Here is a 27,174-nt window from a genome sequence, read left to right as displayed (position 1 = left end):
CAGAGAAAGTGAATCCATGTCCTCTAACCCCAATTCACTCCTCTTTCTGCTGTATCATGATAGGTAGTAAAAATGAACTGCATAGATTTTTGGAGGGAAGATTATTAAGGATGGATAGTAGAGAAATGCTCTAGAAGCAGTAGAAAAAACCAGGAGCATGTCAAACTTTCCCCTCTGATCTTGTGAATTTGTAAGGAGTGACAAAAGCCATGGTTTTTAAACTCAAGACCTATAAGAAGTGAAGTATTCCCACATGGCTCTCATCACCAATGAGAGGATTCAGACTAGTTCCAATAGTCTTGTGATGAGGAGAGCCATCTGCACCCAGAGAGAGAACAGTAGGAACTGAATGTGTACCACAAAATAGCATTTTCACTCTTTTTGTTGTGTTTGCTTGCATTTTGTTTCCTTTCTCATTTTTTTTCCTTTTTGATCTGATTTTTCTTGTGCAGTATAATATTTGTGTAAAAATGTATAGCGAAATTGCACATATTTAACATATACTGAATCACTTGCCTGGAACAGGGGGTGGAGGGAAGGGAAGGAAAAATTAGAACACATAGTTTTATAGAGGTGAATATTAAAAATTATCCATGTATATATTTTGAAAATAAAAAGCTGATAACAGAGAGGGAATTCCAAAGGACACAGTAAAATGGACCAAGAGAGGGACCAAATGTGTTAAAGTGGTCTTTGGGAGACTTGATCTAATCTGAATAGTGATTAAGAGCTTGGAATAAAGTTTGGGCTGGGAGGAAAGGGTGATGGAAGGGACATGAAAGTTCTTTCTAAGATGATGACATTGCATAACTTAATTGATGGAAAGTATTTTAAAGTGGTTTATAGGCAGTATGAACTTAAAGAGATGGTTGGTTCCAGAAACAATTTGAAAATGAATGTTAGAGATTTTTCAAGTTGTATCAAGTGATTGGGAAATAATAAAATGTAAGAAAGAAAAAATATGTCTTAAATATTTGCTTTTAAAAAGAAACAAAAAAATAGATAAAGGGTAAACCAGGATCACTCATCAAAATTGCCAGAAAGCTGAAGAAAGGCATTGCAAAGTCAACATGGCCTTAAGTCCATGGGAGGAACCTGGGGACAAGATAAAGAATTGCCTTCCCCAAATCCTTACATACCTAGGGTTCAGACTAAGAAACAAATTCTAAAAGAAGCTGAAGTTCCTTACCCTTACTAAAATGAACCCATCTCCAGGAGATAGAAGAAAGAGAGAGAGAGAGAGCTCAAACTCACAACTGATTCAGAAAAGCTTTGAGTGGCTCATTCTAAGAAAGATCATGAACAGGACATATTCAGGGAAAGGAGAAAGGGGAACACTAAAGAAGATTAATACCTGGTTCCTACATTTACATAGAAGATTGTCAGCTTTTGAATCTCTAGCCTCTTTTCCTTTTCTTTAGCTCATTTTTCTACTATGATGAAAATACTAGATAAATCCAAATTAAAAAAAAAAAATCATTAGTAAAATCTTTGAAGTAAAACCAAAGAGTTAGCAGGAGGAAAGAAAAGAACATAAGTAAAAAAAGAGATATTATAATGATTACCAATTGGAAGAATTTAAGAATGAAACCCTAGGATTTGCTGGACATATGAGAATAGAAAAGATCCCTTAGCATTTTTGAAGGACTGCTCCAAATAATGCCTCAGAAACACATCAAAAATTGAAGATCAGGACTAGTCCTCCAGATACAACGAAAGATGTATAACAAAAGGATATTATGACTGGTACCTTAGAACTTGACCACATGAATAATAGGATTAACCTTTTCTTGAAATCTCAAGAAACCAACTTTCTCATATTAGGTAATATAGTTACAGAAACAGAAGGCATGAGGCAAAAGGCTGAAGGAGTATTGCTTTCAATAGTTATGTTGGAATTTTCTTTCTGAAAAGGTTTACCAAACTTCAACTGACAAACATTTATTTACTAAAATTTTTATAATACCAGAGTAGAAAAGAGGTATAGAAAATTATTACAAGAATTTGTTATTTGTCACTATCATTAAGAGCAGGAGTTCTCAAACTACGGCCTGCGGGTCAGATGTGGCCTGCTTAGAACATTTATGCGGCCTGCCAGGTTATGACAAATGGGCTGAGGGGCAGAGACAGAGTGTGAGCTTTTGTTTTTACTATAGTCCGGCCCTCCAACAGTCTGAGGGACAGTGAACTAGCCCCCTATTTAAAAAGTTTGAGGACCACTAATTAAGAGTAACAAAAAGAAATTATTTTTTCCCCTCAGAGGCAATTGGGATTAAGTGACTTGCCCAGGGTCCTACAGATAGGAGGTTTTAAGTGTCTGAGGCCAGATTTGAACTCCGGTCCTCCTGACTTCAAGGCTGGTGCTCTAACCACTATACTACCTAGCTGTCCCACAAAAAGCAGTTCTTGACAAACAACTATAAAGAGTCACAAAGTCATATTGAAAAACCCTTACTGCATAAATATACAAATGGTAAATGTAATTCAAGAATTACATGTGTATTATAATATAAAAATACAAAATTTAAATCAAACAAGGCAACAATTGTTAATTATAGTTATTAAAAATACGAACAAATAGGTCCAGACTTACCTTGCTCCAATCTGAAGCAAAGTGAACGTTTTGCAGCTTCCATCTCAGGTGTTGGATTATCCAGGACCCGTCGACACCACTGAAGTGGGCTCATTGAATTTTCTGGCAGATTGCATGCTTTAGAAGATGTGTACAACCTTAAAATGAAAAAAATTCAGTATTTAATATGCTTACATTGTCTTTTCTCTAAATAACAGCATGCAAAGGGCAATGTCTATATAAATAGGGAAAAAAAACTTAATTTTCACTTCCAATTAGCTAAAAATATTTTTCCAACAGTTCTATAAATAGAATACTCCCCCAAACCAGATAAATATTCCCAAGGAGAAAGCAATCTTCTAACTCTGTGTGGAGTAGGTACTTTACGCCACAGTGGGATAATTCCATTCCCATTCTTGTTATTCTTTCACTCTAAAATCCAAGCCTTGATTCTATATTCCATTTGTCATTTATTTTCTTATGTTAGCCAAATAAACAACTCGAAGGGAAAGTACCTATCAGTGTAATATCCCCAATATATCCAATCAAGTCTCCTATATGTCCTTAACACTTCTTCCTTAATACCTACAATAGCAATTAATGAAGCTTATAATGCTAACTCTATGTATTTTAGCAAGACTGTCAACAAAAAAATATTCAACAAATGATTTTTCCTTAGAGAATTACTCAAATTCAATTAATCAAACTGTGCCATTCCCTAATTGCAGGTAAGTGAAATCAGGTTAATTGTGGTTTTTGCTTAAAATAGCCATTTTTATCCTAATTACAAATTATAACCACTGAAATTATTTCCCCTAAGGATCCCTTAATTTCAGTTACTGTATGTTCTCAAAATAATATTACTTTAAAAAAGAAAAAAAATTCTCTACAATTAATAGTCTCCCGCAATCCAGATTGTTTTTCCATTTAAATATACTAGCTCTAGTTTTCTAAAATAGCTTGAGAATACAATGATCTTGAATTTGAGATAAGTGAAAGTCAAACAATTTTTTTCATATTTTAACCATTTTATTTGAGTATTAATGTTTATTAAGAATCAATAAAAACTAATGCTAGAATTCCTGAAATCTGTCACATCACAATGCTAACACCAGCATCCCTAAGCAATTACATATACCATGTAAGTAAACAGCATATAAAACATGTATAACATGATTAACCCTTTCTTGAGAACCCAAGAAATCATTTTTCTCATACTATGCAATGTAGTTACAGAGGTAAAGAGCTAAATGGATATTGCTTTATGTTGAATTTTCTTTCTGAAAAGGTCTGCCAGGTTACTTTGTGTCTTATTTGTCACTATTATATAAAGGATAAGTAAGGGATATATATATATGTGTGTGTGTGTGTGTGTGTATACATATATATGTATATATATATATGTATACACATATATATCACTCTAAGATTTAAGAAGCTATACTATGAATATGATTTTTCAAGATAAATGAAAAAGTATATGACCAAAACAGCTTTTTCCTGCATTTTTCCTTATTCTTCAGAAAGTAATCATTTTACTGATTGCTGTTACCAATGTCTTGTGACCTGTCAAAAGTTATCAAGACATCTATTTTATTTATGCATCACTAACAAAACCATACTTCCTTGTCAACTTAAAACCACTCTTCCATTTCAGTTGCACTAAGCTCCCTGACAGGATGTGAAGGAGAGGCTGAGCTACAGAGATGAGTAAGACAGGCTTATCAGGCTGCTCTCAGAGAGCTCAGTCTAGTGAAGGAGAAAAGAAAAGTATATAAATGACTATAAGGGAGTAGCTGGCCCTCTTAGCCATATCTGCAGCAATTGATCCTGTTGACAATTTCTTGATCTTTAAACATCTCCCATAGCTTCCATGATAAGAGCTTTCCCCTAGTTCTTTTGCCTCTCTGATAATAAGATTAGAGGTATATCCATTTATTCAGCAACTATTTGTTTAGCTTCCTTCCTCTGTGTCCTAGGTACTTAAAAGAGGGAAACACTCCCCTTAGGAGATTTAGAAACTCTACAGGAAAAAACAAAATATTTTAGACATAAAAGAGAAAAGGATCTCAGAGCCTATCTGGTCCCACCTTCTCATTTTAAAGATGAGGAAACCAAGGCCAGTGTACATTAATGTGACTTGTCCAAGGTCATAATAAAATAGTAAACAAGAAGCTGGACAGGAATAAATGCCAGTTGGCTAACTAAATGATTGATTGAATCTCAGTTCCTCTGGCTCAAGTCAGTGATCTTTCCACAGAACTACACTGTCTACTGTTTACAGATAAAGCAATACAAAATATGAAGAAAGTAAACACGAAAATCAAAAAGTAAATTTGAAAGTAAGGAGAGGCCTGGTAGAGAAGGCACCAAGTTCTAAAGGAAATTTAATATTCTAAAAGGTGGAGGTAAGGAGAAAGCTCACTCTAAACACTGGGGGCAACTTGTACAAAGACCGGATAGCTAAATGTCATACATGGGGAGCAGTTGTTGGATCAATCTAGCTGGAATGTAAAATTCAAGAAAGAGTGGATAAAATAATGTAAATCATTTCTGAAAGAAGTGGAGACAGATTGTAAAGGACTTTAAATACCGAACAAAGGAGTCTATATCTTATTCTAGAGGCAATGAAAAACTACAGGATCTTCCTTCCTAAGACTTTAACATCGTCCAGCTCTTTTCCACAAGTAGGTTAGTAGGAAAAAAGAGGTATATGGTAGAATTATGGGAGAGGCTTACAAACTGGAAGCTTATTCATGAAAATGCTGGTGAAGGCCATAAAAGAAATTATGTCAATTGTTTTCAATCCAGTTGCAACTTTCTCCCTCCTTCCAGAGTGGCAAATAAGAAGGAAGAAGATGCTGAGAGTAACAATTCTCAAGACCTGCTACAAGTATCTATTTAGCTATTTGTACCATTGATGTAGCATCACTCAAAGCCTTCAGGAAGAACTAAATAATTAACCACTCCCATACTGTCTCATAATAAGTGAAAGCAAAAAATATTTTAAGAAGTTGCAGTTAAATGGCTAGCTAAAAGCTTTCAAATACTCCTAAGAAAGGTGAATAAGGAAAGTTGGCACTTTAATACCCCAAGGAAAGCAAGGAAACGGAACACTATAAAAACAGCATCATACAGCTAGAATAGGAAGGGATCTCAAAAATCATCTACAGCAATCCCCTCATTTACAAGAAGGAAAATGAGGCTCATGGAGATTAAGCAACTTGCCATAGCTGTGCCTGGGAAATATGTTTATTTCCTCCCTCCCTTCCAAAGGTCATACAGGCAGTAAAAATGAGAGGCAGAATTTGAATCAATGTCCTCTGACTAAAGTACTTTTCCTTCTCATAACTGATAGGCTAATAACTCTTACAAACTACCAGATTGAAAAATTATAGGAAGAAATGGGCACAAACCCCCAAATTGAATTATATACACCTCAATACTCTGTATCTGCAATGCAAATGTGGAGTGGAGAATAGAGAAAACAATATTTGAAAAATACAACACTAGATCAAAAACAGAGTTTGTAGTCTACTCAAAAACCTCATAGTTATGTATCATAAATAGATTTTTTTTTTCAAGAACAGGGTAGAATGTGGTGTGGTATGGTATAATAAAAAGAATAACAAAAGGAGAATCTACATCAGAAAAAGCAAGAAATAACTGGACACTAATATGAAAGTCACTTAAGAATCAGCTATCTTCCTATAGTCAGATCAAAAATTGATTTAAGTAAAAAAAAAAAATCCAAAAAGTTGAATTACAATCCCATCAAATTGTAAATTCATTGAAGATAGGGAATACTTTTTTGACTCTTTATATCCCTAGTGACTAGCACAATGCATAACATAGTAGGTACTTAATAAATGTTTATTGATTGAAATTAAAAGAGTGGATAAAGATGAAAAAACACAAATAGCTCCAACCCAGATCTATTTACAGTCAAGACTATTGGGTTAAAAAAAAAAAAAAATAGAAAAAAAAAAAAAAAGTTATCATCCCCATATCTTAAAGTTTTATGAAAAAAAAAAATTGAAAGAATCTAGAAATCAACTAAGCTAACAAACCAAATCTTCTTGCCAATCCAGGAGACATAGCAGCCAAATGTAACGCCAGTTTAGAATAAAAAACTCACTGGCAAAACTTCACGGAAGATGAGCAATATCACCTCACAAGATGGGTGAAGAGAGAAATCAATTGCAGAAAGGCTGCATTTGACTCATCTAAGCCAGATCCTTCTTGGACATCTGTAGATGAAGCAGAAAGGAGAATAACTAATAGACTTGAAATAACACATCTGCCAGTGTTTCCAAAGCAATCTTTACAGACACTGACAAATCACAAATTTTAGGAGTTGGATAGCACCTCAGCAGTCACCTAATCCATTAATTTAAAAAAAATTCCTGCTACTATATACCCCACAAGTGAGCATTCAGCCTCCATTTGAGTATATCCAAGGGGGGAAGACCTCAGACTCTTAATAGAGCTTCATTCAATAATGTGTAGCTCTAATTATTTAGGGAAATTTTTCCTGATATTGAGCTTAAATCTCTGCCTTTTTACAATTTCTAGCCATTGTTCCTATTTCTAACCAAATCTAATCCCTCTTTCACATGACAGGCTTTCAAATACTTAGATATAAATAGCTTATTGCCCCTGAGCCTTTTCTTCTTCAGGCTACACATATCTAGTTCCTTCAACTGATCTTCATCCAAGATATTCAAAAACCTTCATGATCCAGCTCCTTCCTCTCAAGTTTATCAAATGTCCTTCCAAAAGCAACTTATCATGAAACAATCAGAATTTACATGAACAAACCTACAAAATGGTCATTGTCGAAATAAAAGTAGCCAAGTTAGAGAGATATGCAATGGATATATGAATCTAATGAATTTAGGGTCACATCAAATTCTAGTGTTACTTGGTAGAAATAGACAAACAGTATTCAAGAGGAAGAAAAAAAATAGTTCAAGAATCTTGAAAAAAAAAAAAAATGAAGAATGAACCAATCTCTGATTACCAGACCTTAGACTAGACTGCAAAGTAGTACTGATCAAACCCATCTGATTATTGATAAAAAGAAACAAACGTTTCCTGTCATTATCATTATCACTATCACTAGGATACACTAAGAAGCAAAATCCATAAATAATCAACCAGTAGTCTAATATTCAATAAACACAATAGCACCAGGTTATTAGACTAAGTTCTCCAAAAACTGCTGGATAAGTAGGAAAAAAATTTTGGCAGAAATTAGATTTAGACCAACACTTTATCCCACATACCATAATAAAGTAAAAATGAACACATGACCTAAATATAACAAATGTAAATGATCATATAATAAAAAAGATGAAAAGAAGTACTTTGTATGCTTGTGGCAAGGAGAATTCTTAACTTGGGATAGAAATAATCACGTAAGATAAAATAGACATTTTTCACTATTATATAATTGAAAAGCTTTTGAACGAACAAAGTCAATTCAGCTAGAACTAACTTATGCATTAAATATTTTTTTACTAGAGACCTAATATCAAAGAAATATAGGGGAACTAATACAAATATATAAGAACAAGATCCTAATTGTTAAATAGTATAAAGACTGATTTTTAAGCTTTCAAAAGAAGAAATGCAAGCTATCAAAAACTCCAATTAATTAATTAAACAATTATGTTTTATCTTATATCATTAGATAGGCTAGGATGACATATAAAGATTAAAATTATAAAATGTTGAAAATAATGTGGAAAGAGAACCATAATAATGAATTATCAATGGTCAAATGAATGCAACCACATGTCTGGATAATTGAAATCTCCTTTTTTATTATTATAATAGTACAATATCATTTCTCACATCACTACACTACTCTGGGGGCTTCCCCCGACTTCTCCACCATGCCCCCAGGAAAAGTCATTACTGGGAAAACCTCATCATCCTGCCAATACCCTAATAGCCTGGACACTCCATTTATCACTATCCCTTGGTCCCCATTAATTAGAGGATGGAGTCATGAACTCTAAAACTTCCATTAAAGGAGAAGAGTTCAGTTCGGATATCTTATTTCTTACCTAGCGTATACTACTCTGGAATTTTTTCTGACTTCACCATGCCCCTATATCGAGTACCTATCTCTCCTCCCTTTTACCTTCCTTTGTGTACCAGTCCAGTAGATTGTAAGGTCCTTGAGAATAGGCAGTGTCTTTTTTTTTTTTTTTTCCATTTCTCTATCATCAGCTAATAGCACAATGCTTGACACATAGTTGTTTAATAAATATTTATTGATTATTGATATACCTCTGTGCTAGGCTTTTAATGTGCTCTGAATCAATTCTTTCTTTTTCTTTAAAAGATCTGGCAGCAGCAGCAGCATTTTTAAGATTAAAAACTACAAGACACATTCAAATAGTGGACATTTATATAATGCTTCAAATTCACACTATGTAGTTTGATTATTTCACTTAAGCCTTATAATAGTCCTATAAAATGAGTAATTGCATGTGTTATCCCAATTTCACAAAAGAGGAAAGCAAGTTTTAGTAAACATTAGAATCAGAATTTGATACCAAGTCTGATTCCAAGTTCAGTATTTACACACTATTGCACTCTTCTTCACTGCAGCAAATAATATTAGTTTTTGCTAAAAACTATGTCAGGAAGAACTCTTTGACCTACAACAAAACAAAGTGAAGATCTGTGAACTGTGACCAAAATAATATTAAATATCTATTAATCAATTATTTCAAGACACAGAAAAGTGGGGGGGGGGGGAGATTTCAAAAGAATGGGAAAAATAAGTCTGCTTTTGATTTTTAAGATTAAAAAAATTAGCAACTGTCTACTCATGTCTTTCACATCTCTAAGCTTTCATAAGTAGTCTATAAATGTAAACACATGGCAAGCTACATCTGAAAGTTTTTAAAAAGTGAAAAAGTAGAGAAAATATAAAACCTATTACTCTTATTGTCAAGATTTCAAAAAATTACCTTCAGTTTTTTGGAACAATACAGAAATTGTTAAAGTATGGTATACTAATTTAGTGAATATATTTTGCAATGGAAACAATTAAGAAAATCTGGGAAGATCTTTATGAAATAACAAGTCCTTAAAAGGGGTTAATTAGAAAAATGGAGTCTTCTTAACCATGAGCATATGAGGAAAAGCAAATAAGAAATGAAATAGTCAAAGAATGCCTAAGGAAGACTTGGAGGAAATGATTAAAATAGTGGTTGATACTTCATAAATTGATTAAAATAACTAAAATATAAAAATTACTAGGATAGTGGAATCTATTTGTATTAAGATTCAGTCTTAAATTTCTAATAATACATTTATGTTTTATAATTACTTTTACTCAGTATAAAAAATGCCATCTGAAAAGTTTTCTTTCCAACAAAGCTATATCCTCTTTCACAAGTTAAAATTACACAAGAGTGTTTTGACAAATATGACCAGAGATTGAAAAAGGTTTCAATGATCCTAATGAGTATCAAAAATCAAGTCCCATAAAACAGAGGACATAAATTCACCTAAGGCATTAGTATTAATATATAATATATATTATATAATATGTGTGTGTAATACATACATATATATGTATATATATATATATATATATATTTGTGTGTGTATATATACATATATATGTATATATATGTATATATATGTGTGTGTGTATAAACACAGAGAGGAAATCCTGAATAAATTGCAAATCAAAGAGAGATTCAGTGAAGACAGAAGGGTTCTCTCAAACATTACTATACTTGAATGACATTGTCATCACTATATCGAGCCCCAGAACATTACAGGTCATAATCAATGAAATCCATGGCCCAAAAAAAAAAAAAAAATCAGACCAACTATTTGTCATGGAAAAAAAAAAAGTGTACGAATCTACCCATAAAAATATAAATTGTAATGTGCATATTTATTCCAAATTGAAATATACAATTGAACAGATAGATAATTAGCTATTCTATCTGTATATGTGTATATACATGTACCTATATGTACATACATACCTACACACCAAAATGTATGTTTTTGGGAAAAGAAGTATAAATCCATTCACTTAGCTATACATAAAAGAAGAAACGGGTATTTCAGCTGATTAAACTTTACCTACAGATGACTAGAATTGGCTGAATCGTATTTAAGAAAACTATCGATTCATCATTTTTTAGTAATCCCAAGAAACTCAGTGACACAAAATGTTTGCCTTGCTTGTTTTTGGTTTTTTGTTTGTTTGTTTTTTAAAAATACCCATGTCTTTCCTGTGGTAATCAAATGATATGCTCTCAAAAGAATGAAAATTTCAAGTCACCAAAGGATAATGGAATAGTACATTCCCAATGATAACCTGATATGAGTTGTATTATCAATGATATATATGAGTAAACAAGTGATAAGAGTGAAAAACAGTCTGAATAATCTATTGGCAACCACAAAATATTCAATGAACCTAGCTATACTCCTTTTGGACTTCTTTGGACTCATCACTTAATAATTCCATAATTAGGAAATCTCATATTAAAGGATCAAATCTGCTTTTGTACCTATATTTTATCAGTACCTTTTGTCCCCCTTACTGAAGGGCAGAGGAATGAGCTCAAAAACATCCATTAATATAAGAAGGCTCAGTTCTACCAATTCTTCATTTACACACAGCTAAACTCTTTTTGTATTTCTTTGAACTTCTCCATCTTGCCACCATTCCTTTAATATTCTTTTTTAGTACTATCCTCCCCTGTTAAATATTTTAAGTTCCTTGAGTGCAGAGACTGTTTCTTTCATATTTTTATCTTCAGCTCTTAGTCTAGCACATAGTAGACAAGTAATTAATATTTACTGGCTGAATGGCCATAGGGTATACATCAATAATCCCTTCTACTGGAGTGGTTGAAATGAAAGGATCTCTTGAGCTCAGAAGTTCTGAGCCACAGTAAGCTAAGGTAATAAGATATCTACCTTTAGTCCAATGTGATATGATAAATCCCTGGGGGGAAAAAAAGCCACCATGTTGCTTAAGAAGGGGTGAACCAATTCAGATGGGAAAATGAAATAGGTCAAAGCTCCCATGCCAATTAAAGTGAGCCTGGACTGTAAGTACCCTCAACACTTCTAGCCTGAACTTGATAAGAGAGATGGGACAGGCCTGGCAGAGATAAGCCAGGCAAAAAGACAAAGCCAGACAGGTAGTAATGTGCTTTTGGATTGTGATCATCCCCCTACTAATTTCATCACTAGGAAAACTCATCAGGAAAGGAAGGTATTAAAGAGTTACAACTTTCACTAAGAGAAGAAGTACCCACACAGATGGGATCTTGGATGTAATCCAATACAGGAAGTAGTTACTGAGTATCTATTCCATACAAAGGGTGTCTGTGCAAAGCTACAGAGGAAGATTCAAAATTTCAATGGTATACTCAAGGAGCATAAAGTCTAATGGATTGCAAATACTAAATACTTTTATACTCCACAAGTATTAAGCTAAGCATAACTGATTTGTGTTGAACCACAATTTAAAACTTTGCATCACTCTGTGAAATTCTATCAGAAGACTAAACATAATTTTCTGAAACTAAAATCTATAAAGGAATATAGATTATCAATCATTTCCACCTTTGTTGCCTTAAGGTATTTCATAAGTAAAAGAAGAAGATTCTAGTAAATAGCAAAATATCACATTTTAGATTTGTTGACACATACCTGCTCTTTTCTTACTCTCTATAATTATTCCAAAGTCAAAACTTAATGCTATTCAAGGTGAGTTCATTCTTTAGTCTTTTGTGGCCAAGATGTTCCTAAAATAAGTACTAAACATTCCTTTCAAATGTTAAGTTTAAATAACAAAAAGCATCTTATGAATTGTTTCCAATACTTCCTAAAACACCAAAAAGCAATATAATTAAATTCATTAAGCTAAAATTATGTTGGATATATATACATATATTATGTAAATATATTAATACCATTTTTAAAAAATAAGATGAAAGATAAACAGACTATCTTGAAGACTCTAATCCTTCAAAGAATGATATAAAAGCTTAGAAACATTTTCTTCAGTATCTGTCAAAATGATAAAGAGAAAACAATCTCAAAATGCTTGGGAAACTTTTCTCCTTCACTGGAAGAAAAATGAAGTTTTCTTTCTGGTAGTATGCTAACATCAAACAGGATGCCTGTCCCCTATGCCCCCCCCCACAAAAAAAAAAACAAAAAAAACAACAAAAAACCCTCACATATGTAACAAGTATTCTTGTTTTCAATATAACAGGTCTTAGAATTTTAATATGAAAGCTATTCCAAAAGGCTTTATCCAACTTCTCTTACCAACTGACTTTCTCCCCCCCCCCCCCCCCAGGCTGGGGTTAAGTGACTTGCCCAGGGTCACACAGCTGGAAAGTGTTAAGTGTCTAAGACCACATCCGAACTCAGGTCCTCCTGAATTCAGGATTGGTGCTCTATCCATTGCGCCACCTAGCTGCCCCCTCAACATGCTTAGCAGTCCTTCCCAATCCATTTTTGACCTTTTACCCTTTTAAGTACCTGTTTCTTTACAATTAAACTTTTTCAAAAAGTTGTCCGTGCCCAATACCTACATTTTTTTCACTAATTTCAATTCAACTCCTTGTAATTTTATTTCCATCTCTACTACTCCATTGAAATTCCAATGACATGAAAATTTAATTATATAACATTAGATGGCCACCTATTAAAAGGATTCTTAACTTTGTATAGTGGATCCTGTTAGCAGTTCTACTGGGGTCTATGGATTACTTTTCAAAGTGTTGGGAATATGAAAGACCCGATTTCAGATCCAGACTCAGACACTTAAGAACTGTGTGAACCTGGACAAGTCACTAACCCATTTGCTTCAGTTTCCTTGTCTGTAAAATGAGCTGGAGAAAGAAATGGCAAACTACTTCAGTATCTTTGCCAAGAAAATCCCCAAAGAGACAAAAACAATTGACTGAACATCCAAAAAAAAATTACATGTATATATAAAATTACAAAGGAAACTATAATGAAATAAAGACTCATTTTTTCCTCATATAAATTCCCCTAATTCTGGATACTCTTTCTCTCTTGGCTTAAGAAAGATCAGTCTATTGAAGCTATTCCTTTCTACCTTCCTGTTCCTGCACTGGCAATTTGTCCTCTAAGTTCTTTAAGATACACATTCCACAAAAGTCTTTCCTAATATTTCATTTTCTTCTCTACATTCTCCCTCTTGGAAATCTCATTCACTCTCAAAGCTCTAAGATTAGTTACAAATTTTATCTGCAGCCCTGTTATCTTTCCCATTCTCTAGAACTGTAACCCTAAACATTTGGAGGACATCTCCACATCCTGCCAACACCTTAAATTCAACATGTTAAAACCTAGGTTGTCTTTTTCCAAAAAGCATGAACTTAATGACTTTACTATTTCTATCAGTGGCACTACCATTCACTCAGTTTTCTATAATCAAAAATTCAATGCTATCTTTAATTCTTCTATTTGTTGCCTTTCAGGTAACAGTATCATTCTATTTTTGCAACATCTCATATTCTCTCCCTCCATTCCCAATCTCACACATCCTATTATCTCTAATTACTTGGAAAAAACACAATAGCTTATTAAATTATATTCCCGCCTTCATTTGGCCACCTCTTCATATATCCTTTACTTCCTAAATAGTCTTCCTTGCACACTGACCCCCCCCTCTCCCCTCCCCCCACGGGTCAAATTGTCCTCTTCAAAATGACTACACAACTCTTGGTCTTATATATTAGGACAGAGTAGATTAACTTTCCCTTAAAGGAGAAAAATCTAACTTCAAAGAGCATAATGGAAATACTAGAAGGTAAGCAATGTATTTGGGTTGAGATACTTGAGATAGTTCCATTTCACTATCAGAATAAAATCAGAAAAGATTATAAGTAGAGAAAAAAATCAGACTTAAACAGCAGCAAAAACAAGACCAAATGGATTTCCCAATTAATGCTAATAAGATGTCTGAGAGTCTGTCATCAAGACCCTTCACAATCTGGCACAAAGTTATCCTTCCAGAACTATTTCTCACTACTCCTCTCTATGTAATCTCTGCTTCAAATTGAACTAGTCGCCTGTACACCCCCTGCTGCTTTGCTGTCTCCATTCCTTTGCTTACTATGCATGCCTTCTTTAACAGGCCTTTCCACCTACAGCTGTTGAATTTCTACCCATTCTTTAAAGCCCAACTCAAATATCACCTCTTCAACAAAGCATTTTATGCTTCCCTTGGCAAAGAGGTTTAAGAGGTGTCCTCTGAATTTGCAGAAGTCCTTTTTAAAAACTTGTTAACTGTACTTCAATATAAGTGGCTTCTTTTGTAAACTCTAGTATTTTATGCATTTTAAAAGAATTCACATATATTACCAGATTGCCAAAAAGGTCCATTACCCTCCCCGAAAAGGTTAAGAACTAAACTTTCATAAAGACTCTCTTCTTGTGAAAGGTTATTTGTGTATATATAATAATACTTTTATTATAAGCTCCATGTTTGCAGGATCTCCAATCTGATTATTTCTTCTAACCCCATTACTCCATCTAGCATAGTGTTCTGTACATAGTGTACATTGCTTTAAGGAATCAAATCACTTTAAATCAGCTAATTATTTTATATATATTTTTAAAAATTTCTCTTATCTAAATATTTTCACCCTTGTTACCCCATATAATATGGTATGTAATTATTTATTTACTGTAAAATTAAAATTAGCTAAGGACCTTTAAAATCAGTTAAGTCACTGATTTAAAACTTACAAGATAGATAACATTTTAATCTTTAGGGGGGGAAAGACTTCAAGAATTTTTAGAGAACTCTTGGTGTTTTATAAATGGAACCACCTGCACAGGAATCAAATAGAGAAGTTATGATGGGTACTTGTAAATATTTTAACCTTTCATACAAATAGATTTAGTACCAAAGTGATATACCCTTCTTAAGTTATCTGGCAACTATCACACAAAAGGACAGAAAGAAAGAAGCCTAAGGGGTAGGTAGCATTTGAGTATCTTTTAAGAGTAGGTAATGGAAGCAGCTGTTTAAAATGCAATAAAAGAGGCAATATTTAAAAATGTCCCTTTCTAAAAATTCACCCTTTTAATGTCAGAATTTGTTCTGTCCCCTTGAGAATGCATAATTTGTGGGTGAGGGGAGTATAGTGCTTCCAGTCATAGTCAAATTGTGAGTTTCAGAGAAGAAACAAATATTTTAGAGGACAGTTAACACACCAGGTTTAACACACCAGGTTTTACAATTTTAAACCCTGTCTAGGGCAGACAAATGCTTTGTCCAGGCAAACTGTGCCCTACACAATCTATTCCTCTAGATTACAGCTTTGAAAATAGGGAAAGAATCAAGATTATCTTGAAAAAACACAAGGTTAACTAATCCAAAAGTATAATCAGTGACCAAAATAAGTTTTCATTCCCCTTTTACTTAAGTAAAACTGATATTAATTTTCCCTTGGTGAATGCCACAACTTCCCTGGATCTTACTGATGAGGAAAATGAAGGAACTGAACTAGACTTACTCCAAGATCCTTTCAGCTCTAGAACCAGAATCCTATTTAAACCATGCCTAACTTTGGTCATCTGTTAAGAATCTACAAATTAGAAATTCCCAGAATTTTAATTGAGAGCCTTCTACAAAAAGGCTATCCTGCTGGAACGGATACTCTTCCAGGATTCAGCAATACTAGACAGACAAAGCAAAGAAATACAGAGTTTCCACATGAATTTAAAAGTTTAAAAAAAAAAAAAGTCCTCAGCAATCTGGTCAAATATCCACCTAGCACATACATGCTTAGGACTCCACAGTTAAGTCCACATTTTGACATTCACAACTGCGGAGAAAACCAATGAAGTCAGCACATTTTGCAAGGCAAGTCAGAATTTCAAAGGAGATCTGAAAGAATAAAATATCAATGGAAATGCAGCAATTGAAAATGTATGACTGCACCAACACCAGCCTCCCAGATTGGGGCAAAATAGACAAACTGCTCCTCCAATTGGAAAATATTCCCTTCAGAGGGGCAAAAAAGAATATTAGCAAGCACATAGTACAAGGCAGTAGAAGACAGAAAGGAATCCAGATAATAGGATGATTCTGTTTCTCTAATGGAGAAAGGTAATAGTGATGGAAAAGCAGATTTAAGCAGCCACAAAACAAGATCATATGGATTTTCCAGTTAATGCTAATAAGGAGTCTGGGATCCAACCATTGCATCAAAAGAAGGATTAAAAGGCAAGCGGGGGTAGCTAGCCAGTTCGTCGCTTAGACTCTTCAGCAGGAGGTATAGCAGAAAAACGGGAAGGGAGGAGGGGGATGCAGAAGGGTGTTTCCAGCGATTCAGTAAAAGAGCCTCATTTGGTCCCTCAAGGGAATGAAAGCTAATCACCCCCACCCTAGGAAAGCCAGGAGCCCTGGAGTGACACAAGCTATTTGCACCTGTCACTGCCACCATTTCCTGTACCAGAGGGGAGGAGGCGACAAAGTTGCCTTCAGGGTTTCAGAGGAAGGGAGGGAGGATGGAGCTGAGAAAGAAGAGCAAAGCCATTAAGAACCCTGAGAGGGCACTTTTCAAGCCCTCGGCTTTCCAGGATATTTGGAGCCCCAGGGACCAGGATTCTCATAGACACCCCCTTCCCTCGAGGCCAGAGCAACTGGACACGCTCCAGGAATCAGGATTATGAGATGAGCACTAGGACTGGAATAATAAAAAAGAGGGTGAAAGACTGGAAAATGTTCAACAATACCATGTATACTCGTCCTCTAGCTGGCTGCAAAATCCATTCTCCAGGTCCAGCAGCTCCACCTCATCCAGCAGGGTCGGAGCAGGAGAGGCCGGGGCCGGTGTCCCCAACGGAGAAGAGACCCCAGGCTCCTGCCCCCCACTACCTCCTCCCCCTCCCCCTCCGCCTTCTCCCGGCCCGGGAAAGCCGGTAGGAGATGGTTTGAAATACACGAAGGGCTGTTCGGGCTGGGTCAGGCTGCACAGGAGGGTCGGGGCCGGGCTGGGTAGGCAGTAGGTCCCAGGGAACGCTGGGCTGCTGCTGCCGCTACTGCCGCTGCTGCTACCCCCGGGGCTCAGTGCCAACGCCAATCCCCCCGCGGCTCCTGCGGCCGGGGGGCTCAGGGGGCTTCCAGCTGCGGGCGGAACGGTCACGGTCACAGCCACGGCCGGCGGGGACAGCGGCGGCGGGAGCAGCAGCAGGTGCGAGCCCGGGGAGGCGGCGGCCGCTGCGGGGTGGGTGGAGGAGGTCAAAGAGGAGGCTGGCACTGAGCAGGAGGAGGAGGAGGAGGAGGCGGCGGCCGCGGCAGCGCTGGCCGCCCGGCTCCGCAGCTGCTCGTTCTGCTTCTCCAGCTTGCGCACCAGCTCCTGCAGCTTCTTCACCTCCAGTTCCGCGTTCACCACGCTCCCGGAGCCGGCTCCGGGGCCGCCCCCGCCGGGTGAGCACTTCACCTGCTCCGCCATCATCTGCGGCGCGGGTGGCTTCAGCAGAGCTGCCTCCATCCTCGGCTCCCGGACCTAGAAGCGAGGCCGGGGCCACAGGACCGAGAGCCGGGGCTGCCGCTGCCGCTCCCTCTGGTCCCTTCCTCCCGCCTGCCCGAGCCCGGCGGCCAGCACTGCGGGTGCAAAGAGGGAGCCCCCTGAGAGCATCAGCCACCTGCCCCGGCCTCGTCCGGCCGAGCGAGCGCGAGCCTGCGAGCGAGCGGCCAGCAGCCACCAAGTTCTTCTGCACATGCTCACTGGAGCCCCCTCCAGTCCCACAGGGCTTTCAAGAGCAGGGCTCCGCGGCTCCGGGTTTTTGCGGGGGCCGGGTGGGGGGCGTGGCGTGGAGTGGGAGCGGTTGAGGGATGCGCTTTGATGAGAGGGAACTGTGAACTGTGAAAGGGCGGTGCCGGATCCCGGGCTGGGAGTCTTGAAGGCTACAACGGAAACAACCACTCGAGAACCTCGGCCCAGGTGTCAAATTAAGGGAGTGTTTTTTGCAGACCGAAAAGTTTTCCTTCCTCTCATTCATCCCTAACCTTTGAGGGAACCTTACTGGTGGACGTTTATTGTTTGCTAAGTGCTAGAGGAGGAGATGTGAAAGTACTTTAGAAGGCATACAGGGCCAGCGCTAAAGAAGCTTGTGTATGAGGAGACCAAGCACCCAGGTGCCAGGTGGGCGATGGGCTAATTCACCACTCATGGCTAAGAAAAATGTGCAGTTGTGAATGCCAGTGTTAATTGACAGCCCTTAAGGTGTACACACTGTATTCAGCCTTTGCAACACAAAGTGTGGGAGGACAGATCCAATTCGGGCGCAAGGCAAGACATCATCCCATGATGTCATTAGTCCTCTAGAAAAGGAAGGATCATCAACAACAACGTTTTGAGAAGCTTTTTTTAGAATTAGAATTTGCTTGTTGGAAGGGATCTCTAAGGTCATACAGGAAAAGAATCACCACTGTGTAATACATTGCAATATGCCCACCCAATAAGGGGGAAACTACCACTGCACGTTGGGATAGTGCTAAAAGAATCTCTTCTATGGTCAATCTTAATTTTTTTTTTTTTTTTGCATCTTCCACCCATTGCTTCCAGTTCTTCTCACTAAACCAAACAAAATATGTCTAAATATCTCGTTCCTGTAACAATCCTTCAAATACTTGAACCCAGCTATTGTCTCTCACTCTTCTCCCCTCTTCTCTTCCCCAAGCTAAGTATCCCCACTTCCTTCAATGCATGTTTACTTTTCCACTATTTTTTCCCATGTGACTTTTTTCCCCCCATAGGAAAGTGATGGAGGAAGTAGCTTCTGAAACCTAGTCCTAGCTTTTTTCTTTTTTTCTTAATTTTTTTCCAGAAAATTTTAACTTACTAGCCCTTATGATAAATACTGTTTCACAGGTTTCCATGGCTCTTTCCTGGGACCCACTAGGTCAGGGTGGGAGCCTCTCTCCATCTCTCTCTCTCTCTCTCTCTCTCTCTCTCTCTCTCTCTCTCTCTCTCTCTCTCTCTCTCTCTCTCTCTCTCTCTCTCTCTCTCTCACGCGCGCACACACACACACACACACACACACACACACACACACAGCAGGATCTAGGGTCATTAGTCTCAGACTTAGCCCAACAGGTACAAGGATTTTAGAGAATTCCCAGGGATGAGGACCAGATCCCTGAGCTCTGCCTTCAGACCATACTAATCTAGGGTGACCTTGAACTTTGCCATAATATGCAGGTATTTGGTTGGAGAATCCACAAAGTCATTTCCAATCTTCTTGGAAAGTACAAGTTTCCCAGCAATTTTTCTTCAAAGAAGCAGCTGATTTCTTGAGGGTTATTTTGTTATTGATGTTCAGGAGGCCTGAAAATTTCTTCCTCTAGCTTTTTTCTTTAGCACTAGATACTCAGGTTTGTAACCTTAGGCACCACAGTAAGCCACATAAACTTGAATGGCTAGGCTGGAGCCCTGGCTTTGGCCAAACCGTCTGACTGCTTAGCAGGATAGAATGCTGAGGTTAAATTTCCCATTCCAAATTGTGGAATCTAGTCCTAAATTTCTACTACCTAGATTCTACTACCTGAACCCTCCCTCTCAGCCTCCCTTTTAATAAATTTCCCTATTTCTCTTGAAGGTACTGTGCTTCCAGTCTCCTTGATCTTGTAACTTTCACATTGTCCTAGACTACTTGCTCATTCTCCCTCACAGGAATCAGTTGTCAAATCTTGTACTTTTCTACAGTCACAAATTTTAAATTTAAACATTTCTCTCTATTCACACAGCTACCACCTTACTTCTGGCCTTCTTTACCTCTTACTTGGATTATTACAATATTGCCTAACTGGTTTCTCTCTACTCCAATCTATTTCACACAGAGCTACTAAAGTAATTTTTAGGGGCCGTTTGAAAATTTGACCATATCTCTCTCCTAAACACCTCCAGTCTTTCCTATTTTCCTGTAGTGGAAATTATTTAAATTTTAAAGTACTTCACGATGTCTAACCCCAAGTCATCTTTTCTGCCTCAAATACATGAACTGGCCTAATCTTCACACAACGCTTTTTTCACCTTCCATTGGTTATATCACATATGTCTTACCTCTCCCAGAGTCCCCAAAGCTCAACTTAAGGACAATCTTTTGCATAAACCTATACCTGATTACTCCCAATAGTTAGTACTCTCCTTCCCAAGCTATTTCCTATTTAATTATTTTGGTATAGTTAAATAGGATGCCTAAATAATTAAGCTAAACTTAAAGCTTAAATAGTCAAGGTTAAATAGTTTAAGACTGCACTTTAGAATTTAATCTTATTTTATGATTAGGAATCAATTTATTCCTTATACTGTTAACTCCTATGACTAGCACTATACTTGTAAGACCTTAATAAATACTAAAGTTCTAAATAAATAAATATATTGATGTGTGTATATACATATGTATACTGTACATGTTTACATAAACTAGATGCAATGTATTAATATTTATACATGTTTTGTGTATATGTGTCTTCTGTTATTGATCAATGACCTGGTCTCATATGTATTTATGTATGTATATATGTGTGTGTATTTGTATATATGCACGTGTTTGGTGTATACACATTTGTGTACATGTGTGACCTGAATGCACATGTATGTATGTTTGTGTGTATGTTTGTATGTTTTCTTTTGTTACAAGTCAATATCCCATTCTCTGGTGCATTGAGTATTGGAAGTGTTTCCATATACAAATAAACAAATAAGGGAAATCTTTGCTATCAATGGTAGTCTGTCCTAATGTGATATCTGCTCCCTTATTATCCCCATCTCTATACCTTTCTTGGAAACTAAAACCTTACCCTGCACTCCCCTTTTTTTGAGTTTCAATCTATCTCCAGTCTCCTTTGGATGTTACTAAAACCTGGAGAAGTGGAGTCCTCCAAATGAAAGTCCTAAGTAAAAGGTCTATGGAAGGATTTTTCGCATGCTCAGTAGCAGATGCGGGTAAAGCAGTATTTCTGTTACACAAAGAAGGAAGGAGACAGGCACAATGGGAACAAAGAGCTACGGGGCTCCACATTAGCAAAAGAAATAAAGAAAAGGCACATCCTAATGAAAAGAATAAGAGTAATGTGATAAAGAAATGCAGCCATCTTACACCAGAATTAACACTACAAGGGATAAAATAAAGAATTAGCCCCTCCCCCATTTTTCAGATGATGGAATATAGGGTACAACCAAGCAACCAGTAGTCAATATTTTCTATTGTGTCTTCTAAGAACTGGCTTTTATTAATGCACTTGTAATTGAGGTCTCGAATCATACTTTGTTTTCAAAATATCAATAATATTAAAAATAAGGCTCTATTCAAAGGTTGAATTCTAAAGTTCTCTTTAGTTCTTAAAAAAATAAATCTTGCAATTTAGACAGGAAGGTATAGGACTCTAGTCTATTCTTAAAATTTTTAGAATTCTGCATCCATTTTCTCACAAAACAATCCCCCCTCATAGAATTTCTAAAGTGGAAAATGGCAAATTCCTTGAGAATAATTTAAGCCATTTCAATTTTTTGTATAAAATACTTTTAGATTTCCATGAATTATACAGTGATAGATATACATATGTATATATAATGTATGCACACACACACATTTCTGTATAAAGGCACTCAGAAAAATCAGACTAATTTTCAGTTGGTTATCCCCCCAGGTTGTCAGTCTCTTTAACACATATAATTAAAGAGGTTGCTAGTGTCAGGGTTATAATTAAGCAGTCTTAATTTTGATGTAAATTTGTAGCCTTTTTATTTTGAATAAGATTAACTGTATAGTTGCCTAATTCTTTAACCTAAAAAAGTGTATTTTAAGAATAGTGTAAACTAATTTTAATTCATATAACATAAATTCATAAAAATGACAACTACTTGTATTGTGAATAATATGTACAAGGATGCAGTATAACTTTGTAGATTCAGAGCTGAAAGGAAGTTCAGAGGTCATTTACAAGTGAAGAGTCAGATCTAAAAATTATGACTGATCTGTTGACTAGGAAAATCTGATTATGGAACATACAGGACCTATAATGTATAGTTTTAGGGAGTTGTTGGGGATGAAGGAGAAACAATTAAAAAGTTAAATGATTTCATTTGGTCAAATGGCATGTATCAGAGGCTGGACTTCATCACAAGCAATTCTTACTATATCATGTAGCCTCTCATTTAACTCATAAATTTATTTTAAAAATGAAAAATTTATCTATAGTCCCTTTCTGTACTTCAAAAAATGATAGTGTGACTGTTTAAACTTTGCTTTAAAAATAAATTATTCTTATAGAATAATGTCTATATGCTCACATTAATTTTTAAAGCACTTTAGATGAATCACATTCATTTAGTTGATGGCTTAGAATTGTACTACAATCATCCCTTGTATTTACAAATGTTTTCCCCGACAGAGATCTATTATTATAAACTCAGTATTACAGATGAGCTAATTCAAGTTAAGCCAATTGCCTAGCTCTAGGAAATATCCAGTTGGTCTGACCAATAGTCTGCTTTCTGATTTGCATTAAATTTTCTTAAAGCACCCACAACTACAGGAATTCAAACTTCCAAACCTAATACCCTCAAGAAAAGCAGCATGATGGAGTGGAAGATCTGAATTCAAATTCTGCCTCTGAAATATGTTGGCTATGTAAACAAGGGCAAGTCTTAACAAAACCTCTCAGTGTTTTAGGCAGCTCTAGAAATTTCAGAGGTATCCACCTGAATTGGTAAAGAGAGTTCCTTATATTACTGGAATCTGTTCCTATATTACTGAAATCCAAAGGACAGATTTATCACCTTTTATGCCTTCTAAATATATGCCTCTAGTACACACACACCTACAATTGACACTACATACATTAGAGTCAGCCGATTTTATCTTCTCTAAGAGGAAAGCAAACTCTTCTGGTAAGCAGAACCACGGACAAGACTTGTTGAACGTTACTGGGATCTGATTGACTCAGAAGCCACTGTAAATTTTATTACTACTTCAGTCAACAGAATTCTCCATTTGTTTCTACCATCCAATGGCAAGAAAACTCGTTAAAAAGCTTGACCAAGCTTCTTTTAGCAATCCCTATGTTGTTGGGCTTTAAACTATTTCCTATTACAGGCAAGCAAGCTTTCTATAGACAATGATCATTTGCTCTCTTCTGACCAAGCCCATTTGAAAGCTGATAAAATTCCTTTAGCTTTGATATGATCATCTTAAAAGTAGAGTATACCAAAACATTGTTTATTTTTTGAGAAGTGGAAAAAGATAAAATGCCAAACTTTATTTAAATGACCATGAAGCTTTCTCATTCTAATCCCACCCAGTCCTACCTAGTAATCCCAGTCATTCCAACATCCTCTGTGACTATGCTTCCATATAGCTATAATTAGTTATTATAATAACACCACCTTGTACTTCAGTAGCATATTATACATTTCAAATTGCTTGCACAATCATTTATTTGGTTTTCACAATAACTCTGTGAGGTAAGTAGAGCAGGAATTATCATCTCCCAATATAGGAAAAGGAAATAGAGGCAGAAAGATTAAGTATTTTACTCAGTCTCCTAACAAAGTTGCAGATAGAACCCAGATATCCTGACTTCTAATAATCCTATTATGTATGATATGTTTCTATTTCTGCTTTTATAAGGATTCATGAATGAATGACGGAGTGTTTATTAAGTGCTTACCACATGCTAAGCACTAGCTAAGCACTAGTGAGCCAGGTGGAAATAAAGAAAAAAGAAAGAAAAGAAACAGTGCTTAATATCAAGGAGCTTATATTTGTAGCAATGACTGTTCTCCACATGGAGCTACATATTAATACCAAACCCATAGCATTGGGTTATGCATTTTAATAGAAGGAGACAATACATGGAGAGAAATGGTGATCAGGGAAGGGATTATTGGTGTGGAGAGTCAGAGATTGTACTTGGGACCATAGTACTATTAATTGTGCCTATTAACAGTGGTAGAATTGATTTGATTACTGGTTCCAGAATAAGACTTGGAAATCAAGGAGAGGAGGAAGAGTGCAACAGAGAAGATAGCAAAATGCCCCAAAGTCCTAGTTTCCTGTGGGGTGACTGTTAAGATAGATTCACGAGCACATATTCTGACCTCCCAGTAAATTGTAAACCCTTGTGGAGGGGGAAATAAATTATTTATAATTTACCGTTTATTTCTTAATGTCACCTACAAAACCATACTTAAAGCAACCTTCCAAAAAACAGGAATAGAGTCATTGAACAATGATCAGGTATTCCATTGCAATGAACAAATTCATCCTAGGTTACTTTTTGGGTAGCTATCCATATCTAGGCTCAAGATTCAAAACAATATAACTATATAGTGTTAAATTCAGAAGAATTATTGAGATAACCTATCCCATTGTTGACCCATTCTGAATGGTCAAAACCTAGCAGAGCACAGGAATATGTATTCCTCCCTTTTGGGGACTACAAGTCATCATAGCATCTGTGCTGTCCTGTGATACTCAGAGCTTCCTTGATCTTTCCTTTCTCTTCACCCACTATATTACCTTGGATATGCAAAATTGCAAAGGCCCCATTTCATACATACCTAGAGTGACTGTGTTGCCTCTTTCATGTAACTTTACACAAGATGCATGAAACTCCAGCACAGTCAGAAATGCATGATACGATACCTGTTCCACTCCTTCCCCACTCCCACAGTTCAGCAAGCTTTAGCATTTGTGCTTACACCAAAAAGGACTTAATGCAGTGCTAGATTCTAAACACAAAGACTGGTTGGTATATTTTGTTGGCTGATGGATTATATCTTTGTGTATTCTCCACAGCAGGTATCTAGGGACACTCTGAATTCAAAGTCCAATTTATTACTGAATAGACCGCCTGGAACATTTAAGTCACGAGCATGAAGTGAGAAACAATGAGTTTCCAAAATTAACAAAGTTGCTAGTGCTGGCATAACATTTCCAGAAGTACAATGGTCATTCATTGCCTGCTTATTTATGCACAAAGGACAAAAACAACATAAATGGTCATTGTGTGCTTCATGATATGGTTGTTTTTCACTTTTATTGAAATCCTTGCGTCCTAAATCTTAAATCCTTACAGGCACAGTTACTACTTTGGGAAGAATTAAATGGGATGGTTTTTGAAACATATGGCCAGGTCAAACAGACATTGTACTTAATTCTCAGTGATGTTGAATTTCAAAGATAAAACATAGCACTTTCTCCAAGCAATTTGACATTTTAAGAATTGTTTTACCTTGTTTTTTTCTTTAAAAGAAACTTCCTTGATGCCTTTTATTTCTTATTAAATTATTTATCTTATGCCAGGGTCCTTTCTCATCACCTTCCTATACTCAATGATTGAAATTTCCTCTGTATTTTATTCCTCTCATTTAGCACTTTTATAAAAAGTTTACAAATATGTAACCCAAAACCTTAAATTTGGTTTAAAACAATTCCACTTGAAAGATAGAGATTTCTGCCTTTTAGAAATAAAATTTTCTTCAACATGGGCTTAACTTGAAAGATAAATATAAATCTGGAACCACACTACTCTCATTGGCAATTTTTTTTCTAATTTTTCCACTCTTCTCTTGTTCTCATCTTCAGGTTTCCCTGGTTTTCTTCAATTAACAGCTCAAATAATATCATCTTCAAGAGACCATTCCAACCTGCATGCCTAGTAGTGTTTTCTCTCTGACATTACCTCCTAGTGATGCTATATGCATTTTGAAAGTATATACACTGTATTTTCTCCTATTAGAATGTGACTTCCTTGAGGTCTGGAACCATGTTATTTTCTTCTTCTTCCTTCTTCATTTTCCTCCTCCTCCTCCTCTTCCTGAGGCAATTGGGATTAAGAGACTTGCCCAGGGTCACACAGCTAGGAAGTGTTAAGTGTCTGAGGTCAAATTTGAATTCAGATCCTGACTTTCAGGCTGGTCCTCAATCATGTTGTTTTTTGTTTTTTGTTTTTTTGTGTGTGTGTGTATTTTTATTTTTACTTTTCTTATATTTTAGCATAGTTCTTGGTAAATAATAACTGCTTAATAAATGTTTGTTGACTGACAATATGACTGATATAATGTGCTGGAGTCCCTGGTTCACTGGCATAACCCCCAAGACTCCAGATTCACCTACATTCCAGGAAAGGATAACAGAAGTGGACTTTTAAGTGATGCATTTTGCCATTGTCAACTTATTTTACTTATTAAATGTCTATTTCCTTGACTCTCAATTAGTATGAAGTTGCAATGCTCTATCATTCTTTTTTTTTTCTAACACTTTCCTCATCTTTTCCAACTAGTTAATTTTATCTCAACTATTGAATGATTTTCAAACACCTATGGAGTTCAACGAGATATATTAATATGAAACTGAAATCAGACTATCCAATAATAAGAAAGCTACCATATTCCATTCTCCTCAATCTCCAAGAAAAAAAAAATATTTGGAATGCTAGTAATTGGTAGTTAGAGGTTGGTTCATTTATAATAGTATATAGAATATGGCAAAACCCAGAATCTAATAGAACATAAAAGACTGATGTTTACAAAGCT

At 36.2% G+C, this 27,174-nt stretch overlaps 1 protein-coding gene across 3 annotated transcripts in view; it reads right to left on the bottom strand.

Moving 5' to 3' along the window:
• Positions 1–25,305, bottom strand: part of SLAIN1 (SLAIN motif family member 1) — a 79,741-nt gene extending 54,436 nt beyond the window's left edge. The window contains exons 1-2 of one of the 3 annotated variants that reach the window (XM_074299315.1): positions 25,198–25,305; positions 2,594–2,730 (exon numbers count right to left, since the gene is read on the bottom strand). In XM_074299315.1, coding sequence (XP_074155416.1) covers positions 2,594–2,687 — 94 coding nt within the window. In that variant the 5' untranslated portion in view covers positions 2,688–2,730; positions 25,198–25,305. Of the gene's footprint in view, positions 1–2,593; positions 2,731–17,362; positions 18,253–25,197 lie in introns of those variants that run through there. The other 2 variants (XM_074299314.1, XM_074299313.1) reach the window with 2 other exon arrangements.
• Between the last annotated feature and the right edge of the window lie 1,869 nt (positions 25,306–27,174).

The sequence above is a fragment of the Sminthopsis crassicaudata genome, chromosome 3 (assembly GCF_048593235.1).
Source record: "Sminthopsis crassicaudata isolate SCR6 chromosome 3, ASM4859323v1, whole genome shotgun sequence".
NCBI lineage: Eukaryota > Metazoa > Chordata > Mammalia > Dasyuromorphia > Dasyuridae > Sminthopsis > Sminthopsis crassicaudata.
The sequence above is the reverse complement of the archived record's forward strand: the minus strand, read 5'-3'. Positions and strand labels throughout refer to the sequence as shown.